This window comes from Nomascus leucogenys, chromosome 5, assembly GCF_006542625.1.
Source record: "Nomascus leucogenys isolate Asia chromosome 5, Asia_NLE_v1, whole genome shotgun sequence".
Taxonomy (NCBI): Eukaryota; Metazoa; Chordata; class Mammalia; order Primates; family Hylobatidae; genus Nomascus; species Nomascus leucogenys.
In genome coordinates this window covers 123,655,959-123,679,615 of record NC_044385.1, presented here as the reverse complement: position 1 = coordinate 123,679,615, position 23,657 = coordinate 123,655,959, and the positions used below count along the sequence as shown (strand labels likewise).

The window sequence follows — 23,657 nt, the reverse complement described above, 5'->3', positions numbered from 1 at the left end:
GTTCATTAATCATACTTTATTTTGATCCCAGTCTTCCTCTCCTCACCTCATTCCCTCTGTCCTATCCGTTTTTATCTTTCACTGATAAAAGTTCTAAATTAGAAGATGGACTAGTTTTTTAAAGGGAAATGAGAAAATGATTAAAAGTATAGAATAGGCCAGAGGGAGACAGTCAATTCTACATTTAATATAATTAAAAGTTAATCGTGTATATTTGATTAAAAGCAGAGAATATTCTACTGAATTACTGTTTTAACACTATAATCATGTAGGAAATATTTTTCTCAGATGTAGGATGAATTAATTATACATTTTACATATTACAAAGGAAAAAGGTTACCAAATCAAGAGGTACACATGTAGTTACAGGAATATTAGTTTCTTTGGCAGGAAAAGGCTTTCTGCAGTGAGGGGATTAATTGCTCAGCAATTTTTAAAAAAGCTAATATAAACACTTACTTCAAATATGGGTCATCTGAATACAAAACTGCAAGACATTTTATTTTCTATGCAGTTGACGATTTAATTATCTTAAAATAAGAGGGGCATAGTCAGACAACAGACCTTAATGGATAATTATTGCTAGACCTAAGAGCCACAAATCAGACGTTCTGCTATTAAAGTGACTCTCAACAATTGTTGCTTCCTGTAGTTACCTTGGTGAAAATTTTACAAATTACTATCCTACTTTGTAACACCACTCAAAACTGGTCATTTTATGTATGCTGTATGAGATGCAATTATGGCTTCAGTATGCATCTGTGTACTGCTGCTTTTTTCTCCCAGACTACTGCTAATTCTATGAAGTTGTATGAAGCAGAATTCCATAGTCCCCACCATCTGATTATACATGTACAAGACAGTTTTCTGAGTAGAATCCTGAGCCCACTAGTAGGTAGTACACTGACTAACCCAATAATAGAACAGAACATCCTATTTCTCATGCAATATTAACAACAAGATGCTAACTACCACCTATTTAAGGAAACAGATTTGTACTCAATTGCCAAAAAACTATTGATACACTTCATGTCATTAGCCAGAAGAATACTGTCAAGCACAGTGACAGTTAACTAATTATTAAAGCCCACGTCAGAAATAAAAGGGTGAAGCACTGCTTAGGTATACACAGTTAATCAACTCTTACAGATATATTGAACACATTTCAAACAGGCTGTTGCAATAGAAAACTCTGAGTTGAATTTTGTTATGATACTGTTAACCTATCTATAAAATAGGTCAAGTAATCTACCTTAAGAATATTGAAAACACTGTTCATTATATAGCATCCTCTTTATAAAGGCTCCTGGGAGAAATTCCTCTGTCCTCCCTCTCCTAAGAATAATTACATTTCACCTGAACACCTAGTTTGTTTTCCTCTCATGAACTTGGGAACTGTATAAACTGGAAAACTTGGAGCCAAATTCATGGTATGCTCACGACAGGAGGGTCATTATTGCCGCAGCCTGCAAGGCTTCCTTCAAGACCTCATAGTTTCCACACAACTTACATTCAATGTTGGAAGTTTCTGGGATGATGGGGTGAGTAGTTAGGATTGCTATTTTTGCCTTTGTCTAAGATGTTAGAAGAATGTCAAATCCACAGAGTCTAAATGGAAGGGAATAGGCTAATATAGAGATCTTTCAGGGCTGGGGAAAAAATATAATTGTTTTTTCTCATTTTTCACTTTATTCCAGATTTCAATATACTCCTACTCTTTTCCTTCTCCTTTTGCAAACCTTCTAATTTAAGTTACTTTGTCAAATTTAAATTTTCTTATAAGCCAATTTAAATTTTAAAAGTTGGAATTAAGATCAAACATATCAATACAGAAATAACGGATTTATAACAAGTGTTTTAACATATTTAATTATAAAATGACTCCCTATAGACATAGAAGCAGAATGGCAAAGATATAATGCTGTGTTTAAGTATATATATACATGTATACACACACATCTCTCTCTCTAAAAAGCTGTGAATAAATATTTTTATGTGATTTTAGAAGTATATGCATATGCTCATGAAATATACAGATATAACTATGGAAATAATACTGATAATTCATAAATTCAAATGTAAAGTGACCTGAAGTATTTGCCCATCACTGTGGCATACTGTATTATCCTAATTATCAATTTCCAAAGGCTCACTGACATTTTCTAAAATTCAATAACAGAGTGTAACTTTAATGTAGAAATTGACATATAAATTTAACTGTATTTATAAAACATTATTTTTCCCTTGATAGGAAAGAATGCTCTTTGACAGATAAAAAATGGTATTTCTAGAGAAAATTATTAAAGGTGGTAACTGTAAGACACTTGAGTGAGCTCAGGGAATCTTCAGTAGTATTTTTCAATAAGGCAGTTTAGCTACTTTTACAATTAACGAGGCACTCTCATAGAGAATATGGGCATAGAAATCACATATGACAGTGATTAAACAGCCTTGTATTTCCATCCTACCACAGGAGCCTGACAGAGTAAATCCTTGGACCCTTGGTCCACGCAGCAGCTTTATAATGTGTCAACTTGACCAGGCTAAATCATATTTTCCAGAATGTTTCTTGCTTGGGCGGGCAACAACAGAGATTCTTGGGAGATCTAGAGGACAGAGAGGCAGCAGCAGCAATTTTGCAGCTCACACCCTTGCTGCTGATTTCACCTTGCTGGCCTGAGGCAGCAGCTGGGCCTACAACAGTTCAGCTTTGCCTGGACCCTCCCTTCACTCCTCTGAACTCTTGCGCATGCATGTGTGTTTAGCTTTGTGACAGAGGCCACCCTACATTTGATTAATCAGAACTCTTCAGTCACTTTACACATTGAAAATATAAAGATAATATTATTTATGACTATCTTGAGATACTGCAAAAATTACAAATGATCTTAAGCATGAAAGATATTAAAAATATGACAAATTATACCATGTTTAACTTACTTGAAATTTCGTACCCTCTCTCTCCATATATATTACCCTTTATTTACTAGAATATATAACTAACTGGAATTTATCTTCCTCATACTGTCAAATACATTTATTCCCTAATAAATAACTTTTAATTCTACCTTAAATTTTACCATGTTTTGAAAACAAATGGAAATAATTGCATGCATTAACAGAAAAACCACAAACAGATACGATTACACTCTTACCTGTGATTCTCCCTAAGAAATGTGACATCATATCGAGATGTACGCTTAGGCACAGAGGACATAAGGGCATCGACTTTCATAATAAAGTCACTCATGCTACATAAGACAAACAGTGTATGAGTTTTTTGGAAAGAGTTCCATATTTCATGTTACAATTAATACTTCAAGAAAGGCTTTATATATCTGAACATGGTTAAATCTACCAAAGTAGACTGCAAAGGGAGACCTACGTATAACAGCATTTCTCTAAAACAGTCACAGCCTTCAACACAATAAACACCAATAATGGATATTTACATATGAAGCAAAAGCATAAACACAAATATGGGAACCATGCATACAACCTTTAGGAAAATGGTTACCTCTTGGGGAGGGAGGAGACTGGGGTGGATGGGTAAGAAACAAGGAGAAAGACAGAGCCAAGGCAAAGAAAACATTAACATCTACAGTTTTGTGTTGGTGAGTAAATGGATGCCTTTTATTATTTCCTTATATTCTTTACATATGCCTTTTATTATACCTTTACTTGTCTATATATTTGAAATATTTTCTAATCTTAAAACAAAAACATTAGACTCAAAATACCAAACCCAAAATGAATTGCTCTTAGAACTTATATACTCACTTATTTGCGTTGATTCCCATATTTTCAACAATGCCTTTAATTTTCTCTCCTAAATTACTAAATGTTATCTTTTCCAACAAGTAAAAATCTTCTACATAAACATCTTCATCTAAAGGTCCTAAGAACTTAAAATAAAAACAGTTATATTATCATATATCTTCTAGAAGATATCAGTTTAGGAAAAACATTTCCTTATCAAATATATATTTCTTTGTTAAGCAAAAATGAATTAGAGATTAAAGATATGGTAGCTATTAATCCTGCCATTTACTAAATACATGAGGAAACAAGATATACTTTCTCACTTTGATATTACAAATAACATCTGTATAAACACCAAAATCAAAGTGACAATATAAAAATTAGCAAATTATTTCCATTAGAAAGTTTTACTTTGAAACATAAATCATAATTCATGAGTTTAAACATAAATCATGATGCTTCCAAATACCATTTCAAACTGAATTCAATTTTGAAAGCAATCCTATATTTTTAAAAATCTTTTAATTTCAATTTTAACTGAATTCAATTTTGAAAGCAATGGCCTATATTTTTAAAAATCTTTTAATTTCAATTTTCTTTCACATTCATCTATAAATTGTACTCTACACTATATAGACATGAATTACTTTATAAGAAAGCCATAAAATAGCAAAACCCAAGAAACAAATCACATAAAAATCACATACTTACTGTAATAATACCAACCAGTCTTCTTTTAACTGATACTGTATAAATGGTTAGGAGCCTAGCAAGGTCACCTATATTAACTTTAAACCAGTAACTACAAAGTTAGAAGCTGCCAAATTGCCACATACCTAATTTCTCAGGATGGCTCTCCCATCACAACCACTACTGACTCTACTACCATGAGCACTTTCTGAGGAAATTAGTACGTACAATCATTCCAACACCACGTACACAAAGCCCTACCGTAGACTGACATAATCTTATGTATAAAACAATTATATTTAATGATAATCAGAAAACATGTCAACCAGATTATTTTTTTCTTGGTAAAAAGACCAGAATGTAATGGCTGTAGCCAGATTTTCTCACTTCCCCTTCACCTGCTTCTACAGTTCATCTTTTCTAAAAATTACTGAAGCATAGTTCTTGAATCTTTCTATCCCATTTTCTCATATCAAAGGTGACTAACTGGGATTTTGGCATCCCAACTAAATAAATATCATGTTTCACCTTAAATATAAAACATGGGCTCTTAAAAACACAAAAATGGGCACTATAATACTAAAAATACTCATATAAACATTTCATTGTCTTAAGACGTGATATAATGTTTAAAGCAACTTTGAAAGCACATTCAATGTTACATTTCTGAAAGACGAATCAGCAGTCTTGGAAAACAGCTGAATTTTATCTATACTACCTCTAGTGACAGGGGCAGTTTTGTTAGTAACATAGAATAAGGAAATAAAATCTTAAAAGTATTGTCTCAAGGGGTTAACTACATTGGCTATCTTTATTGATTAAATTTACCAGAAAACTGGCTGTATTTTGCTTACGTTAAGCACAGCATCAAATAGGAGAAACCTAATGTTTCTGTGTCTTAGTTCTATTTAAAGTTGAAAATTTGTGGAATAAAGTAACTTAAATAGCATAAAATCACATAATGTCCAGGTTGTGAAAAAGAACAATAAACTTGAAAATTATGTTGCTTAAATCTTCTTCATAACATTTGAGAAATGTGATTTTTCAGTTATATAGAACAATTGCCATAACAGAAATGCATTACTTCATTTGACAGGTCATTAAAATTGCAGAAAACTGTCAGATTTTCATCCACATACTGAGCTAAAAATGTCTCTCTACTCACAGAAGTTTGATCAACTAGTTTTGATTTTATGCTAACTTTTAGCTAGTGTAACACAAATTAAGTCTACAAATGCCCACTATTTTTCATGATGCCCTTCAAATATTGAGAGAAAATAGCAGTTAATATTTACTGAAAATTTACTCTGTGTTTGGGGTCCTTCTATGTGCTTTAAATATAGGAGCATATTTAATCACCCCAACAGTCCTGTAAGACAGATTATTATCATTCTCATTGTCCAAATGAAGAAATCAGGTGTCACAGTGTAATATAATTAATGGTGCAGCTGGAATTTGAATCCAGATCTGACTATAAAACAAAAAAAAGACCCTGCTTTTTTTTCCTACTCCCTGCTACCCCATGTCTTTCAGCAATTGTGAATATGTAGTGTAATACAAATAAATATTATAACAATGGCATTGTTTGTGGCATTAATATTAAATATGTCAATTTTAAATTATTCAGTGTTTTTAATAAACTGTGTGATCATCATTGTACCCTAGTTGTTGATCATTTATAAACAATTTTAACTTTTCATATGTTCCAATTCTAATGGAAACATTTGAACAGGCTCAGAATGAAGATTTATACTAAAATATCATACTTATTTCAAGCATTGAACTATCTGATTCCAAATTTTTATAACATCTGCCACATTGCTGTGATTATTATACTTAATAGCATTACTTTCAGAGTGATAAGCTAAGTATTGAATTATCGCTTATAAACCACAGACTGATTTTCCAATATGCTTTTCTATTAAAACCACAGTTATACAAATAAAAGGATAATTGAAATTACATTTTTCCATTAGTCAACAGAAAAAGTCAACATAATTTGACTTAATATCTATCTCCAGCCCCAATCCTTCCTCTGCACTACACTCAATCACCTTCTTAACATGTCTTTTTGGAGGTCCAAACTGAATTCTCTTTCCTTCCTCTTATGCTGCTCCTGACAACCCCACTCATCCTGCAGCCTTCCTCATCTTGACTCACAGTAACTCCGTTCTGCCAGTAACTTAGTTCTCTCACAGCTCACACCAAAGTCCCTGGACAATTCCTGTCCATTCTTCACATAAAATACATCCCATATCCACTTCTTACTACCACCACTAGAACCATTCTGGTCCATGCCACCATCATCTCTCATCTGGACTATTGCATTATCTCCCAGCTGGCTCCCTGACCCCCTATAGTATATTCCCAATGTAACAGCCTCTAGTGATCCAAGTAAAACATAAGCTAGACGATGCCAATCTCCTGCCCAGAACTATGCACTTCCCAACTCATTCAGAGTAAAGTGGGAGTCCTTAAACTTCCTATAAAACCCAATATGATCTGGCCCCCAGCTACTTCTCTGAGCTTCTCTCCTGACTGCTCTCTTCCTACCTGCTATTCTTAGAATAGCAGACATGATTCACAGGATTCACAGACATGATCTCACCTCACGTCCTTTGCATTCACTGTACTCTTGTCTAGAACAATCCTCTTCCAGATATTTGACATGGCTTCCTCCTTCACCTTCTTTGGTTCTTTGTCCAAATGACACTGCTATGAATGTGCTATGGTTTGAATGTCTTTGTCCTCTCCAAAATTTATGTTAAAACTGAATCCCCAACGCAACAGTGTTGGGAGCTGGGGCCTAATGGGAGGTGTTTAGGTCATGAGGGCTGTGCTCTCAAAATGGACTAATGCCACTATAAAAAGGCTTTCAGGAGTGGGTTTGCTCTCTCCTGCCATGTAGGAACATAGCATTCATCCCCTTTTTGCCCCACTGCCTTCTGCCATACGAGGATGCAGCAAGAAAGCTCCCATCAGATGCCAGTGCCTTGATCTTGGACTTCCCAGCCTCCAGAAGTATGAGAGAATAAATTTCTGTTCTTTAACAAATTTCTGAGATTATATAGTCTCAGGTATTTTGTTACAGCAGCACAAAACAGACGAAGACAAAATGTGTCCCTCAAAACCCATGTGTTGAAACTTAGTGGCCAGTGTGATAGCATTGAGAGGTGTGGCCTTTGGGAGATGATTAAGCCGAGGGCTCTGCCCTCATGAATGGAATTTGTATCCTTATAATAAAAGAGTTCAAGACTGAAGGGAGCACTCTGTTGCCCTTCTACCTTCCACCATGTAAAAACAGAGCAACAAGGGGCCATCCTGGAAGCAGAGAGCAGCCCTCACCAGACATCAGTGGCAGCACGTTGGCCTTACATTTCCAAGCATCCAGAAGTATAAGAAATAAATTTCTGTTCTTTATAAACCAGCCAGACTGTGGCATATTTTTATAGCAGCATAAACGTACTTAAGATAGATGCCTTATCAGTAAGGGTGCTGTTTGTTGTCTCTTTCTATCCATCAAAATATTAGCCCCATGAAAACATAGTTGTTTACTGCTGTGCCTTGAGAATCTAGAAGAATGTTTGCTTCACAGTAGGTGTACGATTAATATCTTAATATTTTTGTCAATTTTAAGGAAAGGACAAAACACAGTTTTACGTTTATGAGAAATAAGTTGAACGTAACTGTATCTAGTGTTTGCTATCATTAATGCCAGTAACACTATATGAATTATATCAAAATGACAAGACATAGGGTAGCTTTTCCCTAGTATATAACTAAAAGGCAAGGCACTAGATAAAACAGGTGCCACTGTTTCCCTCTTTATCCCTTAAAATGCTTGACATGGTCAAAGATAGCCAAAAGCTTTAGAACTGTTTTTAAAAGCTGTATTTCCTCCCAAAATAACTTTTAAAGCGAAAAAGCAATGCCATTTATAGAGCTCTACATATCTCACTACCAAAATTCACCAATACTTTTACAATAAATGGCAGCTGTTATCATGTGTAAAATAGCGCTGTACATAGATGAACCTGAATCTAACATGCAGGTGAACAGAGTTCATAAATAAGTGAAAAACAAAACATTAAGAGTGCATTAGAACTTTGAAGATGATTTAGGGATATGTAATTTGAAAATTCAAGCCAAAGATATGTGAAATGCACTGCATTTGTTGATTTCTTAATAAACCTAAGCACCAGATTCAGTTTTTTACTTAAACAATTTGTGTGAAATAAAAGACTATCATATTAAAAATATTAGTATATAGATATCATCCACTTATTTTGTATGTGTCTGCAAAGACTGTAATCAGAAAAACATATTAACAGAAAAACCATTATGTAAAATTATATATAGTAGGATTATAAGGATGTATTCTAAAAAACCGAAAATGGCTATCTATGTATGGTAGAAAAAAGGGCTGAAAGGAAAGACAATAAGCTATTAAGTTTTATTAGGGTGGTTGGAGAGTAAGAGATTTTCTTCCTATAGTTTTTAAATATTTTATTAATAAATACTACATGGCAATTTATACTATTTGATACTTCAAAATGTAAAATAGTTATCTAATGCCATTTAACAGAAACAACTGTAGGAACAAGAAAAAAGATGTAATAACCTACTTACTACACCTACTACAATAGTGGTTCTCAATGACAAGGTTTTTTTTTTTTTTTTTTTTTTGAGACAGAGTCTCACTCTGTCGCCCAGGCTGGAGTGCAGTGGCGCAATCTCAGCTCACTGCAAGCTCCGCCTCCTGGGTTCAAGCCATTCTCCTGCCTCAGCCTCCCGAGTAGCTGGAACTACAGGTGCCCACCACCACGCCCGGCTAATTTTTTGTATTTTTAGTAGAGATGGGGTTTCACTGTGTTAGCCAGGATGGTCTCATCTCCTGACCTCGTGATCTGCCCGCCTCGGCCTCCCAAAGTGCTGGGATTACAGGCGTGAGCCACCGTGCCCGGCCTGACAATGTTTTGATGATGTGCATTAAGTTGTTTCTTCTAATACTTACATTAGAACAAAATAAAAGCAAGACACATAAAGAACATTATTCCTTACCCGCATCATCATTCTCATTGAATGGGGGAAAGAATGAAGAAATGGGAAGTGTGTCATGACCCCATTTTATTTATGCTGAGTTGTGTCTGGTGTCTTCAGCTCATGAACACCGTCCTCTGTATGTGTCACATCAGGGGAACTGTGACAGAAAAAAGGCATTGCAGTGTCACTGAGAAAAGAGAGCAATAGCTTTTTCTGCTTACTCTCCCATTGCTGACAATACCCATTTCTCCAGGATGCAATTTAAGTACATCTTGACACAACAACTGGTAAGTTAGAAAAATATTCACTCCAACAGTATTATATTTTTTCTCAAAAGCATTCTTATCCATCCCCTAAAGCAGAAGTTAAGATTGATGAAACTAATATGAGAACAGTAAATATATTAAATCATTTTGTTTAAAAAACTACTTTAATATTAGTATAAAATTTTAAGTAATACTTTAAAAATCATTATTTAGTATAATTTTCTTCTGAAAGAACATTTTTAAAAAAGAATTCTGTTTTGACAAGTCATTTATAACATGCTTAAATCTTGTTACAAGTTGATACAGTTTGCTATTCATTCTTTGAGAATTTCAGGGAAACTACCAGACTAGTAAATTACTAGGGAACATCAATTTAAATAAAATTTGATATGAAGAAAATGAAATTAAATATTTATTAAATTCTGAACTCAGTACCTCTTATTTGGTATTCTCAATTTAAAAAGTGTTTAAAATGGAAATACTCCTTTCTCCCCATTATACTAATCCCAGAAGACCAGTTTAGTAATAATATATTTAAATATGGAAATAATAAAAGTAACCCTTGGTCAAAGTGAAAAAATACATGGACATTCACAGAAAATAAACCACATATATGCTCACTGCACCTTCATACTAAGGTACATTTCTCTCTCTCAGTACTTCTCAAACTTTAATGTACATACCAATCACCTGGTATCTTGTTAAAATGCAGAATCTACTTCAGTAGAATCCAGGCCTTAAATTCTGAATTTCTAACAAGTTCCCAGATGCTTTCATGATGATGAAAATATTTTCCCACATTGTCCAATATGGCAGCCATGGCTTCACATGGTTATGCGACATTCAAAATGTGGCTACTATGACTGAGGAACTGAATTTAAAATCTTATTTAAGTATAAAATGACCATATGTAGCCAGTGGCTGTGGTGTTGGACTGTGTAGGCCCTGATCTTCTTTATCTCCAAAATCCCCATTTCAATCATCCCCTTTCTGACCACAACCTCATGACCATCCCCATCCCTAGATCAACCATTACTCAAACTTTCAGTCCACAGACTCTATCATTTATTCACTGTCTATCATCCTTCCCATGGCATAATTTCTTTTTAACCAAGTTCTATCTCAGGGTACTTTACTATAACCAAAACTTCTCCATGTTTAGCTCCCTTGAATGCTCCCCCTCAGTCATATTCACTGGTCCAAACCCCAACCTTGGTTAAACACAACTCTGCTGAGTCTGCAACTGGATGAAAACAGTAAAATACAGCTGGAGAAAAACATATGACCAATGCTGATCTCGCTTTAAATTTATTATCATTAATCTCAAGTGGGCCCTCAGCAATGACCAGAAATCTTCCTTCACTAATGTATTTAATTTACTTTCTCACTCTCAGAATAATAGTAAAATATTCGACATTTCCTCTTTTTGTCATCGACCCTTTAAAAATACATACGGCCACTCTAATACTTAGCAAATGACCTGACTTTTGAAAGCAAATCAATCAAAACCACTCCTAGATATTTTGTCTGTCTTTCCTCCTACAATGTAAGCTCCACAAAGAACACGGACAGGGACTCTATCTGCATGTTCACAAGTTTATCTCCATTGTCTGATAAACAATCAATATGTATTTTTTGAATGAATAATGATTGTTTCTTCAAAAGGATCATCGTTGAAATTCCCCCTATAATGGACCCCTTCAGTGAAATACCTGAGATTTACTTAACGCTTTAACCCCCAATTCTTCACTTAAGTACATATCCTAACTAGAATGCCATCAACTTTAAGAATCATGAAGTAGTTAATGAAACATATGAAATCTGATTTATTAAATGCCTCTGTGCAAAGTCATATCATTTAATGTTTATCTTTTCCCATTTGAAAAGGAATGTTTATTATCTCCATTTGTTTAAACCTATCAATGTTTTTCAGTAACAATATCTCCAAATACACTTACACTTTTAAAATATGCAATACGTACATATTTAATATTTCAAATAGCTACTGACCTCAATAAGGAATGTTTTAATTTTATCTCCAGAGTAAATAGCTGTAGCAGTTTCTTCCTTTGCCAGTTGCCCAAGAAAGCTTCTCAAAAACATGTTCTTCTGTTTAAGAAAAGCTGCCAAAATTCCTCTAGAAATAGCTGTGTTCTCTTCATTTATTTTTGATGTAGGATTATAAATAATCCCCAACCGACTATGAACACTTGTTTTCTGCAAACATATTTATAGATTAAAGAGACCAGTATCATACATATCATTTTACAGGTGAATATATTTTCTTTCCCATCCAGTTTGTTCACTGTATCATGCACTATCTTTCACTATCAAAGCCCTCCCATGTTTACTGTACTAAATGTGATATACCACTGAAAAAGCCTGACAAGCAATCATTTTACTAACTCTAATTCCTTCACATCTTTGCATAATGATTCGTTTGTAATGTAACATTATATTTAAGCTTTTTGTGAGTATGTGAAATAACACAAATAAAAAATACGCAAAACAAAATGTAGAGCTCAGTGAATTAACCCATAAACCTACTATCCTGGTCAATGGCACTGCCTGCAACTCCAAAACTACTCCTCAGATCTCTGTCAATTACCACACCCTCCCACTTTTCTAAAGACAACCACTCTCTTGTCATTTATGGTAATAACAACTTTGCTATTCTTTATAGTTTATCCCCTAAACTTGCACTGCTAAACATTTAATCAATTTTAAATTTCACATAAATGGAGTCATGGAGTATTATTTTGTGTTCTTTCCCCACTCAATAATGTGAGATTTATCAATACTGTTTTCTGTAGCTGTAGTCAATTTTTAGTACTGTACAGAATTCCATCATATGAATATATAGTCTTTTATCTATTCTACTGTTGCTGGACATCTGAGTTTTTTCCAGTTTAGAGCTCTAAAAACAGGATATACATATCTTCCATTTCAGAAGATGCTAAATAGTTTTTCAAAATAATATACATACTAGCAACATACAACAAACAGTTCCATTACCTCACAGCCTAAGAAACACTTTGTATTGTCAGATTTTAATTTAAATCATTCTCGTACATATGTAAAGATATCTCATCAGGGTTTTAATTTTCTTTTCTCTTATCATTAATGATACGAAACATCCTTTGATATGTTCTTTGCCTTCTTTTATGACTTGCCTGTTCAATCTGCTTCCAGTATTTTTTGGATTATCTTTTTTGGCCCCTGACTTGGAAGAGTTTGATTTCTAAGACTTAAGGGCTTTTTTTGGTTATATGTGTAGAGATATGCTTCTCCCATTCTACGGCTTGTTCTGTAGTGTACTGATGATGTGTTATGATGGGAAGCAGTCCTTAATTTTAAAGTAGTTCCATTTATTGGTATTATACTTGATGGCTACTGGGTTTTGGGTCTCATTTTAGAAATCTTTCTCTACTCTAAAGTCAAAAAGAAAATCTATATTATCTTTAAGAAGATTTATTGTTTTGCCTTTTATGTTTAGCTCTATAATCCATCTGGTATCAATTTTTGTGTATGACGTGAAAAGGGGAAAGTGTCAAAGATTACCCTTACTGTTCCATAAAGCCAACTTTGTTATAAATCAAGTGTTAATACATGCATGGCTCTATTTCTGGGTTCTCTATCCTTCTTTCATTGCTCTATTTTTCTATCCTTGTGCTAATACCAAACTGTTTTCAATTATGTAGTTTTACCAAAGATCTTGATATCCAGTAAAGCAATTATCACTTTTTATGCTTTAAGATTATTTTAGCTACTCTTGGTGCTTTGAATTTCTGGATGAGTTTTTGAATCTGCTTGACAATTTCCACAAAAACTTCCAGTGTTTGATATTTTTCATACTATTGTAAGTGGTATCTTTATTTAAACTGCATTTCTCATTTGTTGCAACTCTTAGAAATATAATTAATTATTGGACATTGACCTGGTATTACACAACCTTAAACTATATAATTAATTCCAATAATTTATATGTGGATATGTATGTATTTTCTGTGTAAACAACTTGGAATGGCAACTGGAAGATAAATCAATAAAGATTATACAATCTGAAGAACAGAATGTAAAAAGACTGAAAAAAATGAACAGGTTCTCAGAGAAACGTGGGACACCATTAAGCATGCCAACATATGCATAATAGAAGACCTAGGAAGGGAAGAAAAAAGAAACATAGAAGATACTTTAAAAAACTACTGAAAGTTTCCCAATTTTGATTAATAACATAATTTACAAATCTAAGAAGCTCAATGTACTCCAATAAGGATAAATGTAAAGATATCCACAGCCAGACGCACCAGTCAAAATGTTAAAAGCAAAAGCTAAATCTCGAAAAGAACAAGAGAAATGCTTTTTTCGCTGTATACAAAAGAATCTCAATAACATTAAAGGCTAACTTCTTATCAGAAACAATAGAAGCCAGAAGGCAATGAGATGGGGGTGTTCCAAGATGGCCGAATAGGAACAGCTCCAGTCTGCAGCTCCCAGTGTGACTGACGCAGAAGATGGGTGATTCCTGCATTTCCAACTCAGGTACCTGGTTCATCTCATTGGGACTGGTTGGAAAGTGAGTGCAGCCCAGGCAGGGTGTTGCCTCACATGGAAAGCACAAGGGGTCGGGGAATTTCCCTTTCCTAGCCAAGGGAAGGCATGACAGACTACCTGGAAAAACGGGACACTTCTGCCCAAATACCGTGATTTTCCCAAGGGCTCAGCAACCGGCAGACAAGGTGATTCTCTCCCGTGCCTAACTCGGCAGGTCCCACACCCACGGAACCTTGCTCACTGCTAGTGCAGCAGTCTGAGATTGAACTGCAAGGCGGCAGCCTGGCTGGGGGAGGGGCGTCCACCATTGCTGAGGCTTGAGTAGGTAAATAAAGTGGCTGGGAAGCTCGAACTAGGCGCAGCCCACCGCAACTCAGCAAGGCCTACTGCCTCTAAACTCCACCCGCGTGGGCAGGGCTTAGCGGAACAAAAGGCAGCAGACAACTTCTGCAGACTTAAACGTCCCTGTCTGACAGCTCTGAAGAGAGCAGTGGTTCTCCAAGCGTGGTGTTTGAGCTCTGAGAATGGACAGACTGCCTCCTCAAGTGGGTCCCTGACCCCTGTGTAGCCTAACTAGGACACACCTCCCAACAGGGGCCAACAGACGCCTCATATAGGCAGCTGCCCCTCTGGGACGAAGCTTCCAGAGGAAGGATCAGGCAGCAATATTTGCTGTTCTGCAGCCTCCGATGGTGATACCCAGGCAAAAAGGGTCTGCAGCGTAACTCCAGCAAACTCCAACAGACCTGTAGCTGAGAGACCTGTCAGAAGGACAACTAACAAACAGAAAGGAATAGCATCAACATCAACAAAAAGGTCATCTACACCAAAACCACATCTGTAGGTCACCAACATCAAAGACCAAAGGTAGATAACATCACAAAGATGGGGAGAAACTACAGCAGAAAAGCTGAAAATTCTAAAAATCAGAGGGCCTCTTCTCCTCCAAAGGATCGCAGCTCCTCGCCAGCAACGGAACAAAGCTGGACAGAGAATGACTTTGACGAGTTGACAGAAGTAGGCTTCAGAAGGTTGGTAATAACAAACTTCTCTGAGCTAAAGAAGGATATTCGAACCCATCTCAAGGAAGCTAAAAACCTAGAAAAAAGATTAGACAAATGGCTAACTAGAATAAACAGTGCAGAGAAGACCTTAAATGATGTGATGGAGCTGAAAATCATGGCATGAGAACTTTGTGACACATGCACAAGCTTCAATAGCAGATTCGATCAAGTGGAAGAAAGGGTATCAGTGATTGAAGATCAAATTAATGAAATAAAAAGCGAGAAGACAAGGTTAGAGAAAAAAGAGTAAAAAGAAACGAACAAAGCTTCCAAGAAATATGGAACTATATGAAAAGACCGAATCTACATTTGACTGGTGTACCTGAAAGTGATGGGGAGAATGGAACTAAGCTGGAAAACACCATTCGGATATTATCCAGGAGAACTTCCCCAACCTAGCAAGGCAGGCCAATGTTCAAATTCAGGAAATACAGAGAACATCACAAAAATACTCCTCAAGAAGAACAACCTCAAGACACATAATTGTCAGATTCACCAAGGTTGAAATGAAGGAAAAAGTGTTAAGGGCAACCAGAGAGAAAGGTCGAGTTACCGAAAAAGGGAAGCCCATCAGACTGACAGTGGACCTATCAGCAGAAACCCTACAAGCCAGAAGAGAGAGGGGGCCAATATTCAACATTCTTAAAGAAAAGAATTTTCAACCCAGAATTTCTTATCCAACCAAACTAAGCTTCATAAGTGAAGGAGAAATAAAATCCTTTACAGACAAGCAAATGCTGAGAGATTCTGTCACCACCAGGCCTGCCTTACAAGAGCTCCTGAAGGAGCTCCTCAAGCAACTTCCTGAAGGAAGCACTAAACATGGAAAGGAACAACCAGTACCAGTCACTGCAAAAATATGCCAAATTGTAAAGACCATTGGTGCTATGAAGAAACTGCATCAATTAACAGGCAAAATAACCAGCAAACATCATAATGACAGGATCAAATTCACACATAACAATATCAACCTTAAATTTAAATGGGCTAAATGCCCCAATTAAAAGACAGAGACTGGAAATTGGATAAAGAGTCAAGATCCATCAGTGTGCTGTCTTCAGGAGACACATCTCATGTGCAGAGACACACATAGGCTCAAATAAAGGAATGGAGGAAGATCTACCAAGCAAATGGAAAGAAAAAGAGAGAAGGGGTTGCAATCCTAGTCTCTGATAAAACAGACTTTAAACCAACAAAGATCAAAAGAGACCAAAAAAAGCCATTACATAATGGTAAAGGGATCAATTGCACAAGAAGAGCTAACTATCCCAAATATATATGCACCCAATACAGGAGCACCCAGATTCATAAAGCAAGTCCTTAGAGACCTACAAAGAGACTTAGACTCCCACACAATAATAATGGGAGACTTTAACACCCCACTGTCAATATTAGACAGATCAACGAGACAAATGTTAACACGGATATCCAGGACCTGAACTCAGCTCTGCACCAAGCAGACCTAACAGACATCTACAGAACTCTCCACCCCAAATCAACAGAATATACATTCTTCGGAGCACCACATTGCACTTATTCTAAAATCGACTACATAATTGGAAGTAAAGCATTCCTCAGCAAATGTGAAAGAACACAAATCACAACAAACTGTCTCTCAGATCACAGTGCAATCAAATTAGAACTCAGGATTAAGAAACTCACTCAAAACCACTTAACTACATGAAAACTGAACAAGTTGATCCTGAATGACTACTGGATAAATAACGAATGAAGGCAGAAATAAAGATGTTCTTTGAAACCAACGAGAACAAAGACACAATGTACCAGAATCTTTGGGACATATTTAAAGCAGTGTGTAGAGGGAAATTTATAGTACTAAATGTCCACAAGAGAAAGCAGGAAAGATCTAAAATCAACACCCTAACATCACAACTGAAACAACTAGAGAAGTAAGAGCAAACACATTCAAAAGCTAGCAGAACGCAAGAAATAACTAAGATCAGAGTAGAACTGAAGGAGACAGAGACATAAAAAGACCCTTCAAAAAATCAATGAATCCAGGAGCTGGTTTTTTGAAAAGATCAACAAAATTGATACACTGCTAGCAAGACTAATAAAGAAGAAAAGAAAGAAGAATAAAATAGACACAATAAAAAATGATAAAGGGGATATCACCACTGATCCCACAGAAATACAAACTACCATCAGAGAATACTATAAACACCTCTACGCAAATAAACCAGAAAATCTAGAAGAAATGGATAAATTCCTGGACACATACACCCTCCCAAGACTAAACCAGGAAGAAGCTGAATCTCTGAATATACAAATAACAAGCTCTGAAATTGAGGCAATAATTAATAGCCTACCAACTAAAAAAAGTCCAGGACCAGATGGATTCACAGCCGAATTCTACAAGAGGTACAAACAGAAACTGGTACCATTCCTTCTGAAACTATTTCAATCCATAGAAAAAGAGGGAATCTTTCCTAACTTAATTTATGAGGCCAATATCATCCTAACACCAAAGCCTGGCAGACACAACAAAAAAAGAGAATTTTAGACCAATATCCTTGATGAACATCAATGCAAAAATCCTCAATAAAATACTGGCAAACCGAATCCAGCAGCACATCAAAAAGCTTATCCACCACGATCAAGTGAGCTTCATCCCTGGGATGCAAGACTGGTTCAAGATATGCAAATCAATAAACGTAATCCATCACATAAACAGAATCAACAACAAAAACCACACGATTATCTCAATAGATGCAGAAAAGGCCTTTGACAAAATTCAACAGCGCTTCATGCTAAAAACTCTCAATAAACTAGGTATTGACGGAACATATCTCAAAATAATAAGAGCTATTTATGACAAACCCACAGCCAATATCATACTGAATGGGCAAAAACGAGAAGCATTCCCTTTGAAAACGGGCACAAGACAGGGATGCCCTCTCTCACCACTCCTATTCAACATAGTGTTGGAAGTTCTGGCCAGGGCAATCAGGCAAGAGAAAGAAATAAAGGGTATTCAATTAGGAAAAGAGGAAGTCAAATTGTCCCTGTTTGCAGATGACATTATTGTATATTTAGAAAACCCCATCGTCTGAGCCCAAAATCTCCTTTAGCTGATAAGCAACTTCAGCAAAGTCTCTGGATACAAAATCAATGTGCAAAAATCACAAGCATTCCTATACACCATTAACAAAGAGAGAGCCATATCATGAGTGAACTCCCATTCACAATTGCTACAAAGAGAAAAAAATACCTAGGAATCCAACTTATAAGGGATGTGAAGGACCTCTTCAACAAGAACTACAAAGCACTGCTCAAAGAAATAAAAGAGGACACAAACAAATGGAAGAATATTCCATGCTCATGGATAGGAAGAATCAATATCGTGAAAATGGCCATACTGCCCAAGGTAATTTATAGATTCAATGCCATCCCTATCAAGCTACCAATGACTTTCTTCACAGAATTGGAAAAAACCACTTTAAAGTTCATATGGAACCAAAACAGAGTCCGCATTGCCAAGACAATCCTAAGCAAAAAGAACAAAGCTGGAGGCATCACGCTACCTGACTTCAAACTATACTACAAGGCTACAGTAGCCAAAACAGCATGGTACTGGTACCAAAATAGATATAGACCAATGGAACAGAACAGAGCCCTCAGAAATAATACCACACATCTACAACCATCTAATCTTTGACAAACCTGACAAAAAGAAGAAATGGGGAAAGGATTCCCTATTTAATAAATGGTGTGGGGAAAACTGGCTAGCCATATGCAGAAAGCTGAAATTGTATCCTTCCCTACACCTTATACAAAAATTAATTGAAGATGGATTAGACACCTAAATGTTAGACCTAAAACCACAAAACCCTAGAAGAAAACCTAGGCAATACCATTTAGGACATAGGCATGGTCAAGGACTTCATGACTAAAACACCAAAAGCAATGGCAACGAAAGCCAAAATTGACAAATGGGATCTAATTAAACTAAAGAGCTCATGGCAAAAGAAAACTACCATCAGAGTAAACAGGCAACTTACAGAATGGGAGAAAATTTTTGCAATCTACCCATCTGACAAAGGGCTAATATCCAGAATCTACAAAGAACTCAAACAAACTTATAAGAAAAAAGCAAACAACCCCATCAAAAAGTCAGCAAAGGATATGAATAGACACTTCTCAAAAGAAGACATCTACACAACCAACAGACACATGAAAAAATGCTCATAATCACTGGTCATCAGAGAAATGCAAATCAAAACCACAATGAGATACCATCTCACACCAGTTAGAATGGCAATCATTAAAAAGTCAGGAAACAACAGATGCTGGAGGGGATGTGGAGAAATAGGAACGCTTTTACACTGTTGGTGTGAGTGTAAATTAGTTCAACCTTTGTGGAAGACAGTGTGGTGATTCCTCAAGGATCTAGAACTAGAATTACCATTTGGCCCAGCAATCCCATTACTGCTTATATACCCAAAGGATTATAAATCATGCTACTATAAAGACACAAGCACATGTATGTTTATTCTGGCACTATTCATAATAGCAAAGGCTTGGAACCAACCCAAATGTCCATCAATGATAGACTGGATTAAGAAAATGTGGCACATATACACCATGGAATACTATGCAGCCATAAAAAAGGATAAGTTCATGTCCTTTGCCAGGACATGGATGAAGCTGGAAACCATCATTCTCAGGAAACTATCATAAGGACAGAAAATCAAACACTGCCTGTTCTCACTCATAGGTGAGAATTGAACAATGAGATCACTTGGAGACAGGGCGGGGAACATCACCCACCGGGGCCTGTTGGGGGATGGGGGCCTGGGGGAGGGATAGCATTAGGAGACATACCTAATGTAAATGATGAGTTGATGGGTACAGCAAACCATCATGGCACATGTATACCTATGTATCAAACCTGCATGTTGTGTACATGTACCCTAGAACTTAAAGTATAACAAAAAAAAGAAGGCAATTAGGTGATACATTCAAAGTGTTAAAATATTCCTTACGACTACTGTAAAGTTTCTTAAAACTACTGGCATCCACTTAAATTTACAAAGGCAGAAGAAAGCAAGCTACAAAAGGAGAGAATTAAAGATTTGTCAATTTCCTTGGACAAGTGAAAAGTAACTATTTTGTTTTGACTTCAGTATGTTTGATATATAGAAAGGATAATTAATAGAATTAAAACTCTAAGTGGCTGGGCACAGTGGCTCCTGCCTATAATCCCAGCACTTTGGGAGGCTGAGGCAGGTGGATCACCTGAGGTGAGGAGTTCGAGACCACTCTGGCCATTATGGTGAAATTCCATCTCTACTAAAAAAAAAAAAAAAAAAAATTAGCTGGGCGTGGTGGTGCACGCCTGTAATCCCAACCACATGTGAGGCTGAGGCAGGAGAATCACTTGAACCTAGGAGGTGGAGGATGCAGTGAGCCGAGACTGTGCCACTGCACTCCAGCCTGGGCGACTGAGACTCTTTCAAAAAAACAAAAACAAAAAAACAAAAACCACCCCACAAAACTGTTAAGTATAAAAATTATGAAGAAATTTTAAAAGACTGATAGTTCTGATATAGACATTTTTTAACTGTCAAGAACATCACACACTAATTTAAATGATGTCAAAATGTAAAGTGACATGCAAAATATTAATCTACAAAATGCTTCTATGGGTCAATGATAAAATCCTAACACTTACAAGCCTGATATTATCTGGCACCTCATTCTTCTGTTATCTCATCTCTTCTCCTTGCTGTGTTCTAGCCCTACACTTTGCTGTCTTCTTACATAAAGTATGTTCTTGCATTAGAACCTCTGCATCAGCTAGACACTCTGGTGGGAATATATTTTCCCTCAGTATTTGAATTGTTAATTCCCTCAGTTCCTTCAGGTCATTGCTGAAATGTCATCTTCTCAATGAGGCGTATCCTGCCAACCTTATTTAAAATTGTAATCTGTCTGCAACCTGACTCTCTGCTCCTGATTTTCTCTTACCCAGTTCTTTTTCTTTTTCCATAGCATTTCTCAGCTTCTTGACATGTAACTCAATTTACATATATGTCTATCACTTATTGTCTGTCTCCCTATGCATGCTACCCCTGCTAAAATTTAACCTGCACAAGAGAAAAGATCTTAATATTGTAAACTAATATAGCCCCAGAAGGGAAAACATAGTCACTCAAATACTTAGCCAGTAAATGAATAATAAATAGATCATATATGAAAAGGACATACTTATTTAGATGCAAAAAATACACTTATCCCTGTGGAAGCTTTAGCCACTCCAGCCAGGGTTATAAGGACAGAGCTCTGATCTCTCCCTGGGACAGGGCTTCCAGGGGAGGGTGGCCACCATCTCTGCAGATTGGTTGACTCAGCTGTTCCAGCCTGCTGGCTTTGGAGAGTCCAAACAGTCCAGACAAGGAAGGCTCCCCCACCAACAGGGCATAGCTGCTCTACCCAATCATGGCCAGACTGCTTCTTTAAGCAGGACCCCAATCCATTGCTCCTCACTGGGGAGGACCTCCCTGCAGAGGCTTCAGCCACACCAGCCAGGATTATAAAGACAGAGCTTTGATCTCTTCCTGAGACAGAGTTCCCAGTGGGAGGAGCGGCTACCATCTCTGCAGTTCGGTTGACTCAGCTGTTCCACTCAGCCGGCTCTGGAGAGTCCAAACAGTCTGGGTGAGAAATGATCCACCCCAACACAGCACACCTGCTCTACCAACAAGCAGCCAGACTGCCTCTTTAAGCAGGTCCCTGATCCTTTTCTTCCTATCTGCATAAGATCTCACAACAAGGGTCTCCAGCCACCTGCTGTAGGTGTGTTTGGGCTGGCAATAGGTCTGTACCCACCTAGGACAGAGCTTCCAGAAGGACCTGGCTGCCATCTTTGTTGTTTTGCAGCCTTCACTGGTGATACCTCTGGGTACAGGAAAAACAGAAGCAACTAGGGTCTGGAGTGAACCCTCAGCAAACTGCAGCAGACCTACAGAAGAACGGCTTGACCGTTAAAAACAAACAGAAAGCAACGAAATCATCGTCAACAAAAAGGACCCCAGAAAAACCCCATTCAAAGGTCAGCAATCTCAAAAATCAAAGGTAGATAAGCCCACAAAGATGAGAAAAAATCAAAGCAAAAATGCTGAAAATTCAAAAGGCCAGAGTGTCTCTTCTCTTCCAAATGACTGCAACACCTCTCCCCTAAGCAGACAGAACTGGGCCGAGGTTGAGATGGCTGAAGTGATGGAAGTAGGCTTCAGAAGGTGGGTAATAAGGAACTTTGCTAAGCTAAAGAAGCATGTTCTAACCCAATGCAAAGAAACTAAGCACTATGATAAAACATTACAGGAGCTGTAAACCAGAACAATTAGTTTAGAGAGGAATATAAATGACCTGATGGAGTGGAAAAACATAACATGAGAACTTCACAATGCAACCACAAGTATCAATAACCACACAGACCAAGCAGAGGAAAAATTTCAGAACTTGAAAACTATCTTGCTGAAACAAGGCAGGTAGACACATTAAAGAAAAAAGAAAAGGAACAAACAAAATCTCTTACTATAGGATTATGTAAAAGGAGCTGTGACTGATGGGGTACCTGAAAGAAACAGGGAGAACAGAACAAAGTTGAAAAACATACTTGAGGATATCATCCAGGAGAACTTCCCCAACCTAGCAGGAAAAGCCAACATTCAAATTCAGGAAATGCGGAGAACCCCAGTAAGATACTCCATGAAAAGATCAACCACAAGTGATATAATCATCAGATTCTCCAAGGTTGAAATGAAAGAAGAAATGTTAGGGGGCAGCCAGACAGAAAGGCTAGGTCGTCCACAAAGGGAAGTCCATCAGACTAACAGCAGACCTCTCAGCTGAAACCCTACAAGCCAGAAGAGATTGGGGCCAATATTCAACATTCTTAAAGAAAATAATTTCCAATTCATTTCTTAAAGAAAAGAATTCTTAAAGAATTCCCAAAGAAAAGAATTTCCAGAATTTCATATCTGGCCAAACTAAGCTTCATAAGTGAAGGGGAAGCAAATGCTGAGGGAATTCATCACTACTAGGCCTGCCTTGCAAGAGCTTCTGAAGGAAGCATTAAGTATGGAAAGGAAAAACTGTTAGCAGCCATGACAAATACACACTGAAGTACACAGACCAGTGACACTATGAATCAACCACATAAACACGTCTGCAAAATAACCAGCTAGCATCATGATGACAGTATCAAATTCACACATAACAATACTAACCTTAAATGCAAATGGATTGAATG

The 23,657-nt window shown here is 36.8% G+C and overlaps 1 protein-coding gene across 1 annotated transcript in view; it reads right to left on the bottom strand.

Moving 5' to 3' along the window:
• Window positions 1–23,657, bottom strand: part of LOC115835067 (UDP-glucose:glycoprotein glucosyltransferase 2-like) — a 174,528-nt gene that overhangs the window by 35,726 nt on the left and 115,145 nt on the right. The window contains 4 exon segments of the mRNA XM_030812463.1: window positions 3,156–3,251; window positions 3,781–3,905; window positions 9,717–9,848; window positions 11,772–11,984. Of these exon segments, the coding sequence (XP_030668323.1) occupies window positions 3,156–3,251; window positions 3,781–3,905; window positions 9,717–9,848; window positions 11,772–11,984 (566 nt within the window).